Source organism: Rhopalosiphum maidis, chromosome 4 (assembly GCF_003676215.2).
Source record: "Rhopalosiphum maidis isolate BTI-1 chromosome 4, ASM367621v3, whole genome shotgun sequence".
In the NCBI taxonomy this organism is placed as follows: Eukaryota; Metazoa; Arthropoda; class Insecta; order Hemiptera; family Aphididae; genus Rhopalosiphum; species Rhopalosiphum maidis.
The window spans coordinates 25,855,822-25,874,015 of NC_040880.1; the positions used below are offsets into that span (position 1 = coordinate 25,855,822).

General features: G+C 26.1%; 3 protein-coding genes across 4 annotated transcripts; 2 read left to right on the forward strand and 1 right to left on the reverse strand.

Moving 5' to 3' along the window:
* The first annotated feature begins 4,002 nt into the window (after positions 1-4,002).
* On the forward strand, positions 4,003-12,235 carry LOC113549624 (multiple coagulation factor deficiency protein 2 homolog). The gene is made up of 5 exons (XM_026951017.1): positions 4,003-4,139; positions 8,341-8,606; positions 11,589-11,669; positions 11,740-11,861; positions 11,915-12,235. Exons 2-5 carry the CDS (start codon positions 8,416-8,418, stop codon positions 12,016-12,018), a joined length of 498 nt encoding a protein of 165 aa, XP_026806818.1. The 5' UTR covers positions 4,003-4,139; positions 8,341-8,415; the 3' UTR covers positions 12,019-12,235.
* On the reverse strand, positions 12,028-16,211 carry LOC113549623 (ribosomal oxygenase 1). 2 transcript variants are annotated; one of them, XM_026951015.1, is made up of 8 exons: positions 16,065-16,211; positions 15,684-15,962; positions 15,068-15,496; positions 14,791-15,007; positions 14,134-14,392; positions 13,628-13,745; positions 13,075-13,285; positions 12,028-12,196 (listed from the first exon to the last, which is right to left on the reverse strand). In XM_026951015.1, the coding sequence occupies exons 2-8, from the start codon at positions 15,941-15,943 to the stop codon at positions 12,119-12,121; spliced, it is 1,572 nt and encodes a 523-aa protein (XP_026806816.1). In that variant the 5' UTR covers positions 15,944-15,962; positions 16,065-16,211; the 3' UTR covers positions 12,028-12,118. The 2 variants fall into 2 exon arrangements, with proteins under 2 accessions (XP_026806816.1, XP_026806817.1); XM_026951016.1 differs by having other exon boundaries at positions 16,058-16,211.
* Positions 16,212-16,408: 197 nt separating this feature from the next.
* LOC113549625 (mediator of RNA polymerase II transcription subunit 9) lies at positions 16,409-17,462 on the forward strand. The gene is made up of 3 exons (XM_026951019.1): positions 16,409-16,602; positions 16,664-16,760; positions 17,200-17,462. The coding sequence occupies exons 1-3, from the start codon at positions 16,532-16,534 to the stop codon at positions 17,338-17,340; spliced, it is 309 nt and encodes a 102-aa protein (XP_026806820.1). The 5' UTR covers positions 16,409-16,531; the 3' UTR covers positions 17,341-17,462.
* Positions 17,463-18,194: the final 732 nt, after the last annotated feature.

Here is an 18,194-nt window from a genome sequence, read left to right on the forward strand (position 1 = left end):
AGTAGTAATAGTAATACATGTATTAATATTATATATTTTATAAATTATAAGATATATATTTCATAAATATTTATTAAATTCAAAAATAATCTGTAAATGTAAAAATATAATACCTAACACAACAATCAACTATTCGAAAAATACAAAATACTGTTTTAAAATTTAAAATTGTTTAAGTTTAGGGTAGAATAAGAATGATATTAAATTATACTTTGTACATATTTGATTAAAACTTTTTTCTTTAGGGGAGAAACAATTGAACTGGCCAATATCAGCCTATATAAGTAGGTCTTTAAAAATTAGACAACGGGATCTTTCCCATCACTCCACAAACTACTTCACTATTTATCTATATTTGTACCTATTATTTAAATGACAACGTTTTCATGACAAGTAATAAATAAAACATACACATCATTTTTATTGTTTATGAATAGGTAACATTATGGATTTTTAAATTTATTTACAAAATAAATAACTAACTATAGATTCTCATTTATAGCTTTTCAAAATTAAATTTTACTGCTCATAATTAATCTCTCACTGACTAGAACTATATGATCAATACAGAGATAATTACAACTCTTTATGAAAATATATACGTTTACTTTTCAATAAGATGAGACGACGTTGTATCAAAGTTTTGTAAATGCATTGAACAATTTATGAAAAGGATAAAAGTTTAAGAATCAAAATGGTTTATTTTATAATTGAACTAATTTCAAAGAAGAGCTTACTTTTGCTTAATATTTGTAAAAAATTAACTATAAAAAGTACGAAGTACCTTACACTTTCAATGTAAGCAAATAATTATCATATTTTCATAATACCTATATGACAGCTATATAATTGATATATATATATTATACGTTATTAATGTTTAATTATATATTGTATTTAATATTTGATATATCTTGATTCTTGATTTAAGTATATTATATATTTTATGTAACTTTAATAAAGCTGATAGCTCTATTAAGCTATATGCATTGTGTAGTGTGTATGATTTACAAATATTTTAAAAGCTTATTTTCTAAATATAAGCATAAATTTGAATTTAACTTTACAATATGAAGTTAGCTACCTTATACATAAATATTTTAAGGAATCTATTTTGTAATTTACCAGTTACCACTCATCAATAAATCTTCGTAATCTAACGATAATTCACCTCTTATAGTAATATGTACTATCTAGTTAATAATTGGATTAATTACCTTTTAATACCTTATAATCCCCCATAAATATTTTAATTGTTAGGAGTTTAGTTAAATATAAATCAAACATCAAAAAAATAAAAGTCAATTAAATTCATTATATTATAGTGATATAAATGTATATTGTATATTCGTTAGTGTTGTAGAACAAGTATAATTTCAATATACTAACAATAAAAACAAAAATTAGTATGCAATGCGTAGAGCTGTGTCTATAGAAGAATTCTATAGACGAGAAATAAGAATAAAAAAGTATATAGTAGGTACCTAACAAAGGAAATAAAGTAAATGTATTCGCCTATAAAGTATAAATACATAAATCAGATCTCGTTTTCATTTAATATTGAATGGAGAAGTTATACGACAGGCTAAACCAAATGTGTTCAAAAGTTTTTTTCAATCTGGCTTGGAAAGAATAAAGCTACGTATTACCCCTAAGGATACCGAGAAAATTGAACACAAGGGAAATAGGGAATTTGACAGCTTAGAAAAGTCCCTTTTCACTCTATCTCATACATTAACAACACTCTGAAAATGTTAAATTTTTAACCTAATGGCATTTCTAAATACAATACATATAAAAATAATTTTAAAAACTTTATTACATTATAATACAATATTTTTCTAAAAAATTACTAGGTATCCTTATCTTTTATACTTAATGTTTTTCGTCTAAACACGAATATAATATGTTTTAATTTTTAATTTATTTAAAACCATACATATATTAATAACTTTTAAATACTATAATTACGGTTTATCGTACTTATATATGACAACCATAATAAAAACTTATACATACTTATAACATTTAATGATATTATATGGATGGTGTATACAACGTAATTTAACTTTACGAGTACATAAAAATTATAAGTAACCAGATTATTATTACAATTTTACACAGCTCAAAACATATATAAACAATTTTAAGAACAATAAAACTATGGAATATCATAGGCTTAGCCGGTTTAGGAATTGTATATATAATAACTAATAAGTATATCAAGTATAAAAATAACAGAATGTGAGTATTTTTGAGGGACGTGGGTAGATAATAAAAACATAATATATAGAGTATTTTATGGAAGAAAAGAATAAATATAAAGTGTAACTAAGATTGAATAGACGAGAAAAAAAGGGTACAGGATCGACTTCAATTGAAAATAAAAAAAAAAATAGATAGTAACAGTTGGAACGTATTGAATGAATGTAGACATATTATAGAAACGTACACAAGATTGTATTGCAAAAGGATTTGAAAAGAACAGAAACTAAAAAGGAAATTGATGAATGCAATAGCAAAATGTAGCTCTATAATATATATATATATATATAAATACGCATTACTTACAAGTAAAAAAAAAAATTGTGTAGATCGACTAAATAAAGAAATAGAGGGAGGAAATATCAAAATTGAATTGAACCATTGATGAGAAAATGTGGTAGGTACAAGATAGACATTGCCTAAAGACATTTTTTAGTGCATGTAGTAGATATATCCTAGATTATATATTTAAAAATTATTGAAAATAAATACCTTATTAAGTGTAAAAGTTATAGTTTGTCGTTTATTCAGATTTGAAGTTTTATAATTGAAAGTAAGAACAATTAGAAATAATACTTGATAAGTACTTACATAATATTTTAATTATGTATAATATTATTTAAGAACTAAGAACATAAAGTTATTTAAATGAATATATTAAATATATTATACTACAATAGTCATGAATGGTATGAGTGTGATGATTGAATTCTAATTGTTCTAAATATACCGTTCATATAGGTTATTTTGCACTTTTTATACTATCGGTCTCGTAGATTTACAATATTACAACACCAAATAAATTATAAGTAAAAGTTGTATCAACTAAATAACTCAAACCATTATTTTGTCAAATTAAAATATAAAATTTATCAAATTAAAATGATAATAGACTAAACAAGTTGTCCAAAGTAGTATTACTAATATACTATACTACTATAGTACTATGTCTTTAAACATTTAAAGCAAAACTACTAATATAAACTATTTTTAATTAATTTTCATAGGTAACTTATTTAACTAAATAGTTTATCTATATTAATTGTATTTTTTATTTAGAATATTATTATATTGAGAATAAAAAGATTATTAAAATAAAATATAAATAATATGTTGTTTAGAAAAAAGTATGTTACCTATCTAAATACATTTTAATAATCTAAAATTATGAAAAATGTATATATGGCTGTTGAAATATCGACCACAGTGACTGGTTTTAGTAGAAGTTTAAATTTATATAAAATCTTAGTTTCCTTGTACATAAATAATTATATAAAACAGCATGTTGAAATGGGCATCAAATATGATTTTCACCAGAGCAAATAATAGTTAGATAATGGCAGATAATGGCTATACTACTTTTTCACATTTTAGTTTTTCATTTATTAAATAAAAATATATACCCACTCCAAAAGCCTAGTCCAAAACAACAATTCCCAAGAATCAAAAGTGTGACGGGTAAAACTTTTTTTCTCTAACAGGCACCAGCTATTGCAACATTTTTTAAGAGCTACCAAATCTAAGTGCTTAAAGTTAATAGAAACTAACCCTTTTATATCCGATGAGACAGCGGAAAGTATTATTAATGTTTTTCAGTCAACTGAAATGTTTCACTGAACACAGAAACCCTACCGCTATCTATCGGCATTTAATGCACACGCGTATACCATGCGAAACTACCCTTTATTTCGGCGTACGCACATTCTATTGATTCGGCGCCACTTGATGCCCTTATAATAGGTATCGCAAGTTCTCATATCGAGCGGATTGTTTGACTGATACCGAACGTTATCACATCTCGTGTAAAAGATAGTGTATTATAATCACATCACTCATATTTCCACAGATTTCTACTGCAAAGTTTCAAAGCATAGGTACGTATAATGTATTGATGATATTTGATTCGCTTAACAATATACAATATAAACCATTAAATGCTTTCAAATAATAACTATTAATAATAATGGATTACAAGAGACATGTTTTGTCTCATCTCCGTCATCCCAGTAAGGCCTGTTTTTTGGAGGTGAGGTGTGTACCATTACAGAGTGTCTTTTCGTGTTTGTCCCTGTCGGTAATATATTATTATTTAATATTTTTGAAATATGATTTTGGTAAATTATTAATGTATACCTACCTACTATAGACTGCCACAAATCACAATTGTAATAATTCTCATTATAGGGCAGTAGGTTTTGGTTTATTATAAATTAATAGTAATTTCAATTTTTTTTAATAAGTATTTAGTATATTATCATTATAGTGAGTAGGTAATAATATAATATTATATAATTTTGTAATGTAATACCTAACCTATACGAGGAATAACACGGTATGATACTCTGTAATATACGCTCTTGCTATATGCTATTCGATGTTCTATGCCAGCGGTTCTTAACTTTTTGTAGAACACGAACCACCGATAAAAGACTTTTAGAAATCGCGAACCCGCTACCAATTTTTTGTCGAATACCTTTTTTTTTACAAAACATCTGATGTTACCAAAATTATAATAATTATTTCATATTACAAATTGTAAAAGTAGACATAACAAAACATACACATTTATAATTATTTTTATTAAACTTAATTTTTGATAAAAGTGTATAGGTAATGTAAATTATTTTATTTTTAATATTCCTAAAGCTGCCGTGGACACCCACCATGAGTATCGCGGACCCCCAGGGGGCCGCGGACCACCGGTTAAGAACCACTGCTCTATGCGATTTGGACTTCATACAATTTGTATACAAATATATGTGCCTAATGAGCCTGCTAGAAAACAACAGACAACTTCCATTTCATACCTATCAAAATCTATGTATATATAAAACTATAACACAAGTATATTATTATGTTAGTACTATTAGTAGCAATAAAATATAAAATATAATACAGACGATTTAGTTTAATTTAATTCGTATATGAATACTAATAAATGTTTCAAATAGATACAATAATTATGAAATAAAAAAAGTTGGTAATCTCGTACTTATATAGGTACACTTATACAAATTTACTAATAAAATATATAATTGTACCTATAATATTTATTCACCTAGGTGGTGCCACTTATAAATTATGATACATATTGTAATATAATTATAATTAAATATTAATAGATATCAACCGGAAATATACAAAAATCAATCGATTACCGAAATATATAACAGTTAGGTTTATCGTTTCGTTTGCGTGTTCTTATACTGTTCATAAGTTCGCGGGTTTCGTTTAATCGCTATATAAGTACACAAGAGACGAGTGATTGTCCAGTATCTGGACATGGACTAATAACAATGAATAGTTTTCTAGTTGCGACGACGTGCAATATAAGGAAACGTTTCCGTTCATTTCAAATGAAAACGCTTTATAACACTGCACGTCATCGTGTCTAAAATCTGTCAGCTGTATGTATAATAATACATTATTTTAAAACCTGTCGTGCTATTATAATAGGGTATGTGTGCCGTAGCGTGTACATTTGAAACCGACAATTGTTCGACAACCCTTTTGTGTAAGTGCCTACCTACCCTGCGACCGATCGTCCTCGTAGAACATATTGCAAAAATGTTAACCCTATATTTAATGCGGAGAACACAATATGCATATATATATATATATATATATATGTGTGTGTGTATATAGATATTATTGGATTGTGATTGTAATCTCACTTATGGTCCTTAATGTGGATCACTCGCGAAATCGTATAGGTATTTGATTACACATCCTCGGTGACATAACATAATATTATAGGTACTCTTATATATATATTTATAAAGCTTATCGCGTCAACATTTAATGTTTTTTATATCATACGCACAAATTCAGATATTCTATACAACTACACTACGTTTTGATAAATAACATATATACATAATACATATATTATTATAACTTATAAGATAGCCAAATCCAAAAGTTTATCAATTCAGATAAAATGTCAGACCCGTTAATATAAACCAATATATTATTATAATATGCTGCATGCAGGCCACAATACAAAACGAGTATTGACTATATAATATTGTATAAAAGAAAAATCAACACGTGCGGGATGTCGCAATAATGTACTAGCTATTCTTTACAATCAATGATGTAATAAACTCATCCAGATACTTGTTCTCCCACTCCGGCATTTTTCGTTTAATAATTTATTTATTCAAATCCTATAATTTATAGAACTCTTAAAATGAACATAGGTACCTACTTATTAAACAATAGAGAGTACAGCATATTATGTTTTATATTTTTATAAAACTTATTGTTTAAAAATATATTATCTTTATTAGTATAAACACTATAAACATATTATTATATAAATAACTCAGAAACTATTCGTTCGAATTTTGATTTAGTTGTGCTAAGATTTCAAAAAAAATCATCAATGAGAAACATTTATTAATATTCTAATAATTCATAATAGTATTTACACACTTTATCTGCATATCATAATAATTAATAAATTATTACTACTACCTACGAATGTTAAAAAAATTATCAATCTACGAGTTTATACACCATTAACAACCCACAATCACTAATGTTTTAAAAACTAGTATATTCTTAAACCTAAGTGCTAATTGACCAAAAATATATCTACACTCATATTGCCTACTATTTAAAGTGACATTTCTCATATAATCGAAAAATCAATAATTAAACCATATCAACCGATAATAATGTCAATAATTAGTAAAAACTTATTATTAAAATAAAGAAAGTATAAAAAAAAAGTAATTAAAAATACGAGTATATTTGTCTATAAAATGTCAATAAACTATAGGTGGATGACTATACCTATACTAATAAAACAATTTTCCATTTACTTCAAATAGTTTTACACAGCTTTAAAATATCTATTCTATAAATTAATAATCAATTTCGATTTCGTATACATTTTATTGTATTATAACATTACTATCTACCTAAAATCTAAAAAGTCGATATATATTATTTAAGAATTGAAAAATTGTTTTTTATTTCACCGACGGTGAATGTGATACGTTTATAGCAACTTACAATATTTTTGTTGGAAATTAACTTGTTAACTCCACATGCAGCAGTATTATATAATTATAATTAAAAAAATATAATAAATAGCACTGGCTAAACCATATACGTTGTATAAAAATTTCGAATGATAGTGATAACTGAGATCATAGCAAAAATAGTTGTGTTAAATAACAATCATCTAGCAACACCTACGTAAAACATCATCAACAATTATATACACACGAGAACATCGTACATATAATAACACACACTAGCCTAATCTGTCTTTATTTTTGTCGTATATAAACCTGTAAGTTCACTTTTTACATGTACAAAAAAGAATAAAACAACATATTATGATCATCACGCATATATAGGTATAATACTTGCATGGTGTATACGTAACACAGAGAACTGACAAATGAAATTTACTCACTATATAAACCTATAATAATAAATAGGACTTCAGTTCTGTTCAATAATTTAAAAGAAAAAGTTATTTATACCTATTCAATCCATAAACTATTATTGATATTACCTATATTACGCTAAACAAAAAAATGTTAAATATCGATTATTTTAGAACAAAAATTAGTTAAACACTATACAGTCATCAGTAAATTTCTGTTACACTTGTATACATTACAGTATAGTTATACAATACATTTATTATATATAGTCATATAAGCCCAGCGATATTCGGAAGAGTGATAAAGAGGTAGACGTATAATATGGGAATAGAGCGATAGCGGGAAGGTAAAAGGGTTTTTTTCCTCAAAGTGCAGGCAGGACACGATGGGCTCCCGCCGATTATTGGATTTAACGTTGTCGTCATCGCCGCCACTGGAGACGAGTGGTGATCGGACCACGCTGTGTTCACGTCGGCCGTGAAATAACCGTGGTGCGCGAGCCGAGTAAATCGAATTTGCAGATCGCTGGCTCGCGTACGTGCGGGGCGCGGTTGCAGGCGAGACCGAGCTACGGCGCATCTGTCGCGCGCGAAAACATTATTCCGTTAAGCGGATAATGAAATGAAATAAAATGGAAATAAAAAAAAAATACCCCGTCGTATGCACACAGGAATAGACGGCAAGGACCACGAGTCGACGGAGGCGGCGGCGAAGGGATAAACTCGCACTATATATATTATACAACATGAGAGGAACGGTGCTGGCCGAACTGTTGCTGCTGGGCATCGCCGTCGGGTTCCAGCGGGGTCCGCACCATCCGAGGGCCGCCGTGTCTGGCGAACCGAGAATCGAGAGCAACCACCACGAGCACAAACACCCCAAGCCCATGGGCGACACGAAGTTCACCCAAGACAAACCGATACTGCACGACAAGAGGTCAGTGACGACGAGTATAAAATAATATATCATACGGCACACGACATGATGATGTATATATGTATATTGTATATATACATATATATAGGTGCCCACGCCATAATGTAATTGCAACTGCAACTATTCGTTTTTATTGTAACGATTGTGCAGCAGTGCAGCACACGAGACCTGAGAGTTTCGCGGGTACTCTCGTGTCCTCCTCAGCCAACCCCTCTGTCACGACGATCCACCTTACATGTCTCATAATCGCCGCTCGTAACACTTATATAATATATGGCTAGGTAGGTTCTATAAGGACCCCTGTCGTTCAAATTTCACATTACAAATTAGATGGGTATTACACAAAGTTTCATATATATTATGTAAATGTTTTATAAATTATAACTAAAACCCTTAGAAACTTATTCTTTATTTTTGAAACGTAGTTACGTTTATTTTCATTATTTTTTTTTACCTAATAACTATGTAAATGATATTAATACTTACCAACAATTTTTTTCAATTTTGTTTATTTTGTAGTCATTTTTTTAACTGGTATTTCTAATATTTTTTTTTATATTTTTCATTATCATTATTATAAAATAATAAGTTTAAACCCGATTTTGTAAATAAATGAATGAATATTCTCCAATTTTCAATGGGAATTTTCCTATAACTTACAATAATGAATTTTGATTAACATTTTAAAAATAGCTATTTATAATTCTTTTATGCATATTATACATTTTTGAATTTTTGATACAAATTCTTTACATATTTTTGAAATTTTGTGTGCATACTCGACAAATAAATTAAAATATTTTTTACATAAAAATTCAGATTTGTCATCACTCGTAACGCATTAATAATACATAATTGTACTAATTTTCCTATAAGTATGTAGGTACACTAAAGTACTTAACTGATTTATACCTATCTAATATAGTAGGTAGCAAGAAACAAAACCATAGATACAATGTATTGTTTTTTCAGACTAATATTTATTTACTGGTGTATACCTATATGACGCACTGAATAAAAGAGTATACCTTATTATTTTTGTGATAAATAAAAAATAAATTACATTCTTTAATATTATTATTTATTTTTATAACTTCACAACTTTAGGGGTCCATTGATTCCGCTGATATAGAATGAATTCCACATTCTAGAGCAGAGACTTTCATGCATTTGCATATTTTATCTAGTTAACTTTATTGTATGATTAGTATGCTTATAGTATGATAGGCGTAACTAAACCTTAAAGTTAGGAAACTCCAACTCTACCATTTTCAAAAGAAGTAAAAAAGTGAGGGGCTCTGTACTTTCCATTTATGTTAAATAAATCGTTAAAATTATAATATTGTTAAATTATTATTGCGTGTATGCTATATTTTGTGTGTACCTATATAACACAAATAATAAAAAAGTGGTAATTAATTAAATTATTAAAATATAATTAAGCATTTATTTAAAATACGAATTCAAGTTGAATTTTCTTAAAATATAAGAGAAATCAAAGGATTTTTAAAAGTAACATCAAAATAATTACACTAGTTATCAAAATTTAAACCTCCTCTCGGTCAGTTTATAAATGTAGGTATTTAAAATGTCTTTTTTTTAGAAAATTTGATTAATCTCTTTTAATATGATATACAACTTAGAGAAACGATTTGGTAACATAGTTGACTGTTGACATTATGTAAGCATTTATGCGACGTATTAATAAAAATGTTCTTTCACAAGACACAAGATGCGGAACCGAATGGAACGGAAAGTGCTAAATGTAGCATTTTATTTAAATTTGGAAATTAAAAAAAATTAAACGGTATATTAAATTAAAAATTAAAAATTAACTACCGTTGGCAGGACTAGGAATTATAACAGGGAGAGGGGGCTAAAATCAAAGTTGGCGGGCTTAGCCTCTCTAATCCCCCCTCCCTATAGTTACGCTTATGCTTAGTATCCATGTGCACAAGCACAATATTTGTGATCAAATACTCAGTTTTAGTGGCTTAGTGCTTATTTTAACATTTTTGGACTTAAAGGATATATTTTTGATTGTAAGAGCATAGTTTAAGTTTTTAGTGCATACTTTAATACTTTAATAGTTTATCGCAAATTAAGCACTTCGGTTAATATTTTTCATAAATTAAAGTCAAATATTTTAAATATTTTATTGAATTTATACTGTGAATTTGTCATAAAGACGAAAAAAACTAGTTTTTTTTATGAATTAATGGTTAGATTAGATCTGTTTCATTTTTTATACATATACCTATTACTGGCTATAACTACATAGAAAATTGAATTAAGTAAAATATTTAAAGAAAAATTATTATTTCCTAGTTAGGGCGTGTACATTTCATAGCGTATATTTAACTACATTTTATTAAATTTTTTGATAAATAAATGCACATTTGATAATTTTTATAGTGTAAAAAAATCGTTGCTCTATACATTACTATTCCCGACCAATTTATTAGGTTATATATAGTACTCCTTAACTATATTAATTATAAATTAATCAAAATCTAGTTTAACTGTATAAAAATAGACTACTTTTTAAAACATGCAACAATGGAACAATATAATAATATGTTCATTTATAATTTCTATATATATTATTGTTTAAAATACTTAGCACACACTTACGAATATTGGTCTAGTTGAACCTATGGATAGTTTAACCAAAATTGAATATTTATTATATTAATATTATGTATAATAATTAAAATATAATTGATTACTAATTTACAAAATAATATACTGATCATATACTGATCATTCATATATTATTATAGAATCGTAACTATTAGTAGGTAGGTATAGTAAATAAAATAAAACAAAATGCTTCAATAAAAATAATATACCTACAAGGCTACAAATTAAAAAGTTCATTATTCTTAAGGAAGGAACCTTTTTGCCTTATTCTTTATGTGGTCATACATAGCATTATATTTATATTTATATATGTATGTATATGGTTTAAAAATGAAACAGACACATAGAAGAAGATCTTGGACTTCCAGACATAGATGACAGTAATTTAACAGATGAAGAATTAGAATTTAGATATTTCATGTGGGTAACATACACGAATAGTAAATAATATTTTGTAAATAACTAATTAATTAATTTACTAATTTTAAAGCGCTCATGACTATGATAAAAACACAATGCTTGATGGATTAGAATTAATGTCTGCGTTTGCTCATAACATGGAAAACTACGGTGATACAGAAACAAAGAAATCAAATTTAGAAAATTATACAGGTAAATTATTAATTTAGTTACAAATAAAACACGATAAAAAACTTTTTTTTTAGATTTAGTTGATCAAATACTGTATGATGATGATACAAATTATGATGGATTTCTCAGCTACACTGAGTATGTGATTGCCAAGAACAAGCATTTGCAAAATGTATAAAATAATATATTTCTTCTTTAATATGCATTGTTTATTATAAGTTAAGTATTATTTCAAACATAAATTTTAATATGTATGTTTTAGTTGTTTTTTTCAATAACTAATTTGACATTGTTGTAATATCTTCAGAAGTAATTAACAATCCTCGTTCCCATAAATCATTCACAAGCTGCATAACCTGGAACATATTTATGTTAATAAGTATAATATACCTTTAAAATGAATAACAATTAAATAATACTGGTTTTGTTTGTATTTACAATAAAAAAAAAAGTACTAAAATTTTAATATAATTACTAACACTAACTACTTAATAGATAAGTAGGTATTAGTCAGCACTAAGAATTAGTTTTTGATTAATTACAAATTTGTTATGTTTATATTTGTATTATAATATATTATGCTACTTTTACCTAAGGTATGGTAAAAGTACGAATTACAAATGATTATTGTTTATAGTTGAGTTTCTACAAACAAGTAATAATTTACCTTTGAAAAAAAATGTATAGAAAATGGCAATGATAAAAGTTTGTAATATAAAAAAAATCTGAGTTATACAATTTAATTTAGTCTATATTAAAATATGGAAAGTAAAAGTCAAATCATAAAATATTTATGTAAAGAAAATAAAATGTCAAAATCATAACGAAAGTGAAATTAGTAAATTGTTCTCCAAATTAATAAAATATTATATTATATTAATAAATACTATTGATCATACACTGAATATGACATAAAAGTCAAATTAAATATTGTATTTTATTTCAATATAAAATAGTAAAATACGTTTAACAATGCTGTATGTAATTTAATGGAGATCTCTTTAGTAAATTAATAAATCTTTATGTATCAAGATACTTTTTTTTACATCATAACATTGATAATATAATGTTTTTAAATCAAATCTTTTAATTTTCAAAAAAATTAAAAAATAGCATAAATATTAATAAATTATTAGTTATGTTAATTCAAATAATATAAATAATATAAAAACTAAAAAAATAACCGTACTCTTGTACATCATTTTTTTTTTTTTTTTACTTAATTAATATTTACCTGTTCATTGTCATTGCATAAATCAGAAACTTTAATAAATAATGGATAAATATTAAATAGTTTCTTCACATACAATCCCATTTCATCTGGTATGACAACAAATTGACACTCATTACTATGCAATTGTTTAGAATTATCTAAATTATAATACAATCTCAATTCACTTATCATTTGATCAGTTTCTTCATCCAACGTACTTTCTTCAACCAGCCTATAATAGTAACATTTTATTGTTTTTTTTTTTAATATTACAATACATATTACATATCAACAAAATAAACCATATGGGTATTTAAAAAAAATATATTTTTCAATATTAAATATAATAAAGATTTTAACATAGCCTTATTTTTAGATACTTTTTAAAACTAAATATCAAATATAATGTTCAAGGATAATTATAATTTATGTCGCAATACTATACATAAATGTTTCTAATCAATATTAAAAATGTATTAAACGTTATACATTCATGTTTTCGAATCAATATTAATATGAAAATTAACTCATTCTTAATATAACCAATAGGTACATTTCTAGGGTTGTGTCTTACCTAAAGCAATTTTTACGAATAAGTTTAACTTCAGTAATTTCAAGGTTTATTTCTTGTTCTGTGGTTTTTCCATTTGGTAACATCTTTGTACCATTAGCAACTGTCCGTAGCATTTCAACTATAAATATAAATATATTTTGTTTCTATATTTCAATTTATTTAAATATGACTTATAACACATAATAATAAGTCTACACTTTGAAAGATTTAATTATTCATTGAGTCATAATTGTATATTTATGTATCTGTTTATACAAATAAGATTCAATTTGTTTGATTATATTTAACTAATTAGTAACTTTCTAATGACTAACAAACAACAGATATTATCGATATTAATATTTATTTCATTTTTTCAATTCATATAAGCCAAATATTTATACATGATAGATTTAGTTATACTTTCATTTCATTTTACTAGATATATGGTCTGTTTGTTAATACCATTCATAATATTAATAACGAATAAGCCTTATTAACTTTTAATAAATAACTTAGTAACTTACCATTACATAATGATGGTGGTAATGAATTTGTATAATAATTTTTCAGTGAAAAAGTGTCAATAGCATGATCAATATCAATGTGATTTTTTAAATTTGTTATAAGTTGGTTGATTTGTTTTTCAAATTTTTGCCTTTGAACAGAACGAGGAAGTGGTTTTTCTGATTCACATAAGCCTCCCAAATGTTGGTATCCAATAGGTAATCCAGATCTATAGGATACATCATTCTTCACAGCATTACTTAAAGAATTATTAACCACCTGAAAATGACAATTTATTAATTTTTCTAAAGATTTAGTAAAACACTATTTATTTAATTACAAATTATAAACTTGAAAAGATACAAAATAATAATTGGTTTTAAGTTCTAACACATTCTAAATAACTATTTAAAAAATATGTCAAATATGGTCATAAAAAAATATATAAAAATGTAAGATAATTGGTAAAATAAAAAAAAAATATTTCATTTGATTTACTGTGTATAAGCTGATAAATTTAAATCGAAAAACAAAATCAAAAATCAAAAACTCAAATCGATGCCAATTTTAAAAGATAAACTCAAATGATTCTAAAAAATGTATTATTCACAAATTAAAAAAAATTAATATTCTTAAGAAAAAGAAATATAAAATATAAAATAATTACAACTTCTTACCACTTGAAGAAAATCGTACATAGAATTTTGTTGATATGATGAAAATGTCAAATGTAAAGAATGTGTTTCAGTAAATAATGTATCGGCTTGATGTATGTATCCTCTAGGCATATACAAAAAATCTCCAGGTCTCAATATTACATCAAGAATTGGTTCACCTATTTCATCTTGATGAAAGTTTCGGCTTGAAGTCCTTGGGAGGGTTTCAAACTTACTTCTAAAAATAAAATTGTATGAGATATATTATAATCAACTATAAATGTCTAATAACATTTACCTTGGTTTATAAACCCTCCAATGTTTTTCTCCATCTACTTGCACAACAAATGCTTCAATATCATCGTAGTGAGGAGCAAACCCTTGAGAAAATGGTGGTGTAAGGTAAACATTACAACCCACTAATGAGCCAAAATATTCTTGAAGATTAGCCATGAATTTATAAATTTCTGGGGCGAATAGCTGAGGGTTCAATAAGCGGATACTACATGCATTATTGAAATAATCCCAAACAACATGAGGATGAGCTCGACCAACTGGGTTATGTGTTTCACGTACATTATCTGTATAAGATGTAATATCTACATTTGTCCCATATTGAAGGTTATTTTCACGAAGAATGGTATCAAGTTCAGTAAGAGAAAACAATTGCGAAAAGTAATTAGAACTGTTTCTTGGCACATGCAGGATGGTTTTCTCCCAATGATTCCTGAAAAACAATAAATCTGAATTCATTGACTGGGTCAAATTATACTATTAAAATCTAATTGTTAATAAAAACCAAAAAAATAGGTTTTTTCTAGATTGTACATTACATAGGTATCAACAATATTAACACAAGTTAAATGAGTATAATGGGTATATTATAGTATTCATAATATTACGTATCAACTTACTTCATGAAATCGTCTAAACTGATTGGATGTATTAGCCATTCCATCAATTTTTGACCCGTTTTGGAAGAATCTTTTAAATTAAGACTATAAAAACTATTCAAAACACGGCTGGGTTTTTTTGGCTTCTCGACAACTTTTTCTTTTTTAGACATTTTAAATTTCATTTTTTTTAATTTTGTTTTGCTTATACTTTTAAGATTCACCTTTTTCTCAGTAATACTGTTCTTAGCATAATACTCAAATGCAGACATACTGTTCATTCAACAATTGATTTTTTTTCTATAGCAATTCAAAAAAAAAAGATAAATCGTTTATCGAATATTATCGAACACTGTACATCCACTGAAGCTACGTTTATTTATCCAAAAACCTACAACTCACAAATACGAAGAATTCAAAATTTTGTCAGTTACTCTGTTCGATATAAATTGTAATGTATCGAAGTATAAGAACATATAAAATAGTCTGCAACTCTGTCACTCTGAACGTCTGAACTATATATAATTTGTTAATGTTGTTAAATATATTTTTATCAGTGATGAGCTAACCTAACTTCAGTTCATGCCGCAATGCCGCATTGCCATTTGCGTGGTGTAATCACAAAATAGTGTTATCATCATTCATTACATTATCAATACATCAAAAGAAAATAAACAATATTTATTATTTTGAAATGGTTATTTGAACAAATAAAAATACTATACAAAACCGTATAATTTCATTTTTATTGTTTTTATTTATATTTATCAATGAATATCAGTATTATACATTTACGATTTTCTTATTAGTTATTAGCGTTTAGTAGGTATGTTCATTGTTTAATTATTATAAATTTAAAAACATTAAATATGGAAAATACTATTACCGTCAACGATGTGGATACTGATTTTTTACCATTAATTCACGATATTATAAAAAGGTAAAAGAATTTATCAAATATATTTTCAAAGTTATTAAGTATGTATCTATTCTGTTTATAGCGGTGAAAGAGAAAATCATGAACCTCAAAAATCAGCCCAAGAAATATCACAAAAAATACAAGATTTACAAAAAAAAATTGATCAAGCACGAAGTGATGTAAAAATATTAATTACTTTTTGATTTTAAAATTTCTCTAATTATGAGATGTATAAATTGTTCTAAAATGAATATACTACATTAAAATGTATAAGTTCAACAGAAATAATTGAAATTTATACAAAACTTAACTAAGATGCTGAAGATTTGTTTATTTAATTATTGCAACTTGTTATTTACAAATTAATAAAAAACTAAGACAAATAGATTAGAATATGAAAGTTTATAGAGACTAATAGAATTGTTCTAAACTTAATGAGAAACTAAATACAGCTTTATTTAATATATCTAATTAATTAGTACACAAAAGATCTATTTAAGATTCATAATCATAAGGGTACCATAAATTTTACTTTATTTTAATATCTAAAAATTAGTATTTGTTAATAAAAAATGTCTAAAACCTTATTTATATACAACAATTTGTTTAATTGTATAGATTCGTAAATTACCAGGAATCCAATACAACAGTGAGCAGCAGTTAAAAGCCATGGATGATCTCCGTCAATCTTTACAAATGAAAAGACAACTATTATTAAAATATAGACATATGTATTCATTTGATGTACCAAAATATTAAGATATTAAAATACAATTAATGTGTTTGTGTAATTCGTGTTTCATATTGTTTGGGAACATAATTTTTGTTTATTTTTTTTAATGAGTAAAATTTTATTATTTTTTCTTATTTATGTAAGCATTACAGAATACAAAAAATATTATAAAAATAAATTAATTTAAGTATTTATATGGTATTTTTATTGGCCATTGGGCCACTAATCGCTATCTCTAAAACTGACTTGGTTATTCCTATCTATACAAACAAATCCATCCAAGACATTCATAAAATATTTTTGAAGGAAAATATAATATAGTTAAAGAATTAACTGAAATATGGGTGGATGATTGAAAAAACCTGTTACTACAACATTTATCTGAGACTTACATACCTCTGTAAAAGAGTTGTGAACAGTCTAAAAAAATGAGTTCTCATTCAGCCATTCATCACATCACAGTCAAATTTTTCAAACGAGAATAATTGTTTTAATAAATTTATTCATGCCATCTTACAGTACATAAAAAGCATTTAAAAAGTGCTAATTTTGTAGGTATTTGAATTTTATAGATGGTGTCCATTTCTGAGTAAGCATTCGACAAGGGATTTTTTGAAACTACCTCTCCGGATACGTCAATAAACAAAACTTTAGTTACCTACTGGTCACTAGAGTGACATAAACCCCCGTGAAATTTATCAAGGATTTCTACATTCCTCTAAAGTACTGACTTGATAGATCTCTAAAGTAACGTTTTGATACGTTTTATTCTCTTTAGGGATTATAGTACTTTTTTAGAGAATGAATGTGAAGAGGCAGTCACCATAAATTCATATTTCAACATTTTTTTATTCCACAACTTGCTCAATATGGAGTAACT

What these genes read in the sequence shown, in the direction of transcription:
- LOC113549625 (XM_026951019.1), top strand. Translation starts at nt 16,532, where the DNA reads ATGGAAAATACTATTACCGTCAACGATGTGGATACTGATTTTTTACCA. An exon ending in ATTCACGATATTATAAAAAG is followed by an intron (nt 16,603 to 16,663) that starts GTAAAAGAATTT and finishes TTCTGTTTATAG; the next exon opens with CGGTGAAAGAGAAAATCATG. An exon ending in TTGATCAAGCACGAAGTGAT is followed by an intron (nt 16,761 to 17,199) that starts GTAAAAATATTA and finishes TTAATTGTATAG; the next exon opens with ATTCGTAAATTACCAGGAAT.
- LOC113549623 (XM_026951015.1), bottom strand. Translation starts at nt 15,943, where the DNA reads ATGAACAGTATGTCTGCATTTGAGTATTATGCTAAGAACAGTATTACT. An exon ending in AGTTTAGACGATTTCATGAA is followed by an intron (nt 15,497 to 15,683) that starts GTAAGTTGATAC and finishes ATTGTTTTTCAG; the next exon opens with GAATCATTGGGAGAAAACCA. An exon ending in TATGCAATGACAATGAACAG is followed by an intron (nt 12,197 to 13,074) that starts GTAAATATTAAT and finishes AATATGTTCCAG; the next exon opens with GTTATGCAGCTTGTGAATGA.
- LOC113549624 (XM_026951017.1), top strand. Translation starts at nt 8,416, where the DNA reads ATGAGAGGAACGGTGCTGGCCGAACTGTTGCTGCTGGGCATCGCCGTC. An exon ending in CCGATACTGCACGACAAGAG is followed by an intron (nt 8,607 to 11,588) that starts GTCAGTGACGAC and finishes AAAATGAAACAG; the next exon opens with ACACATAGAAGAAGATCTTG. An exon ending in TTAGAATTTAGATATTTCAT is followed by an intron (nt 11,670 to 11,739) that starts GTGGGTAACATA and finishes CTAATTTTAAAG; the next exon opens with CGCTCATGACTATGATAAAA.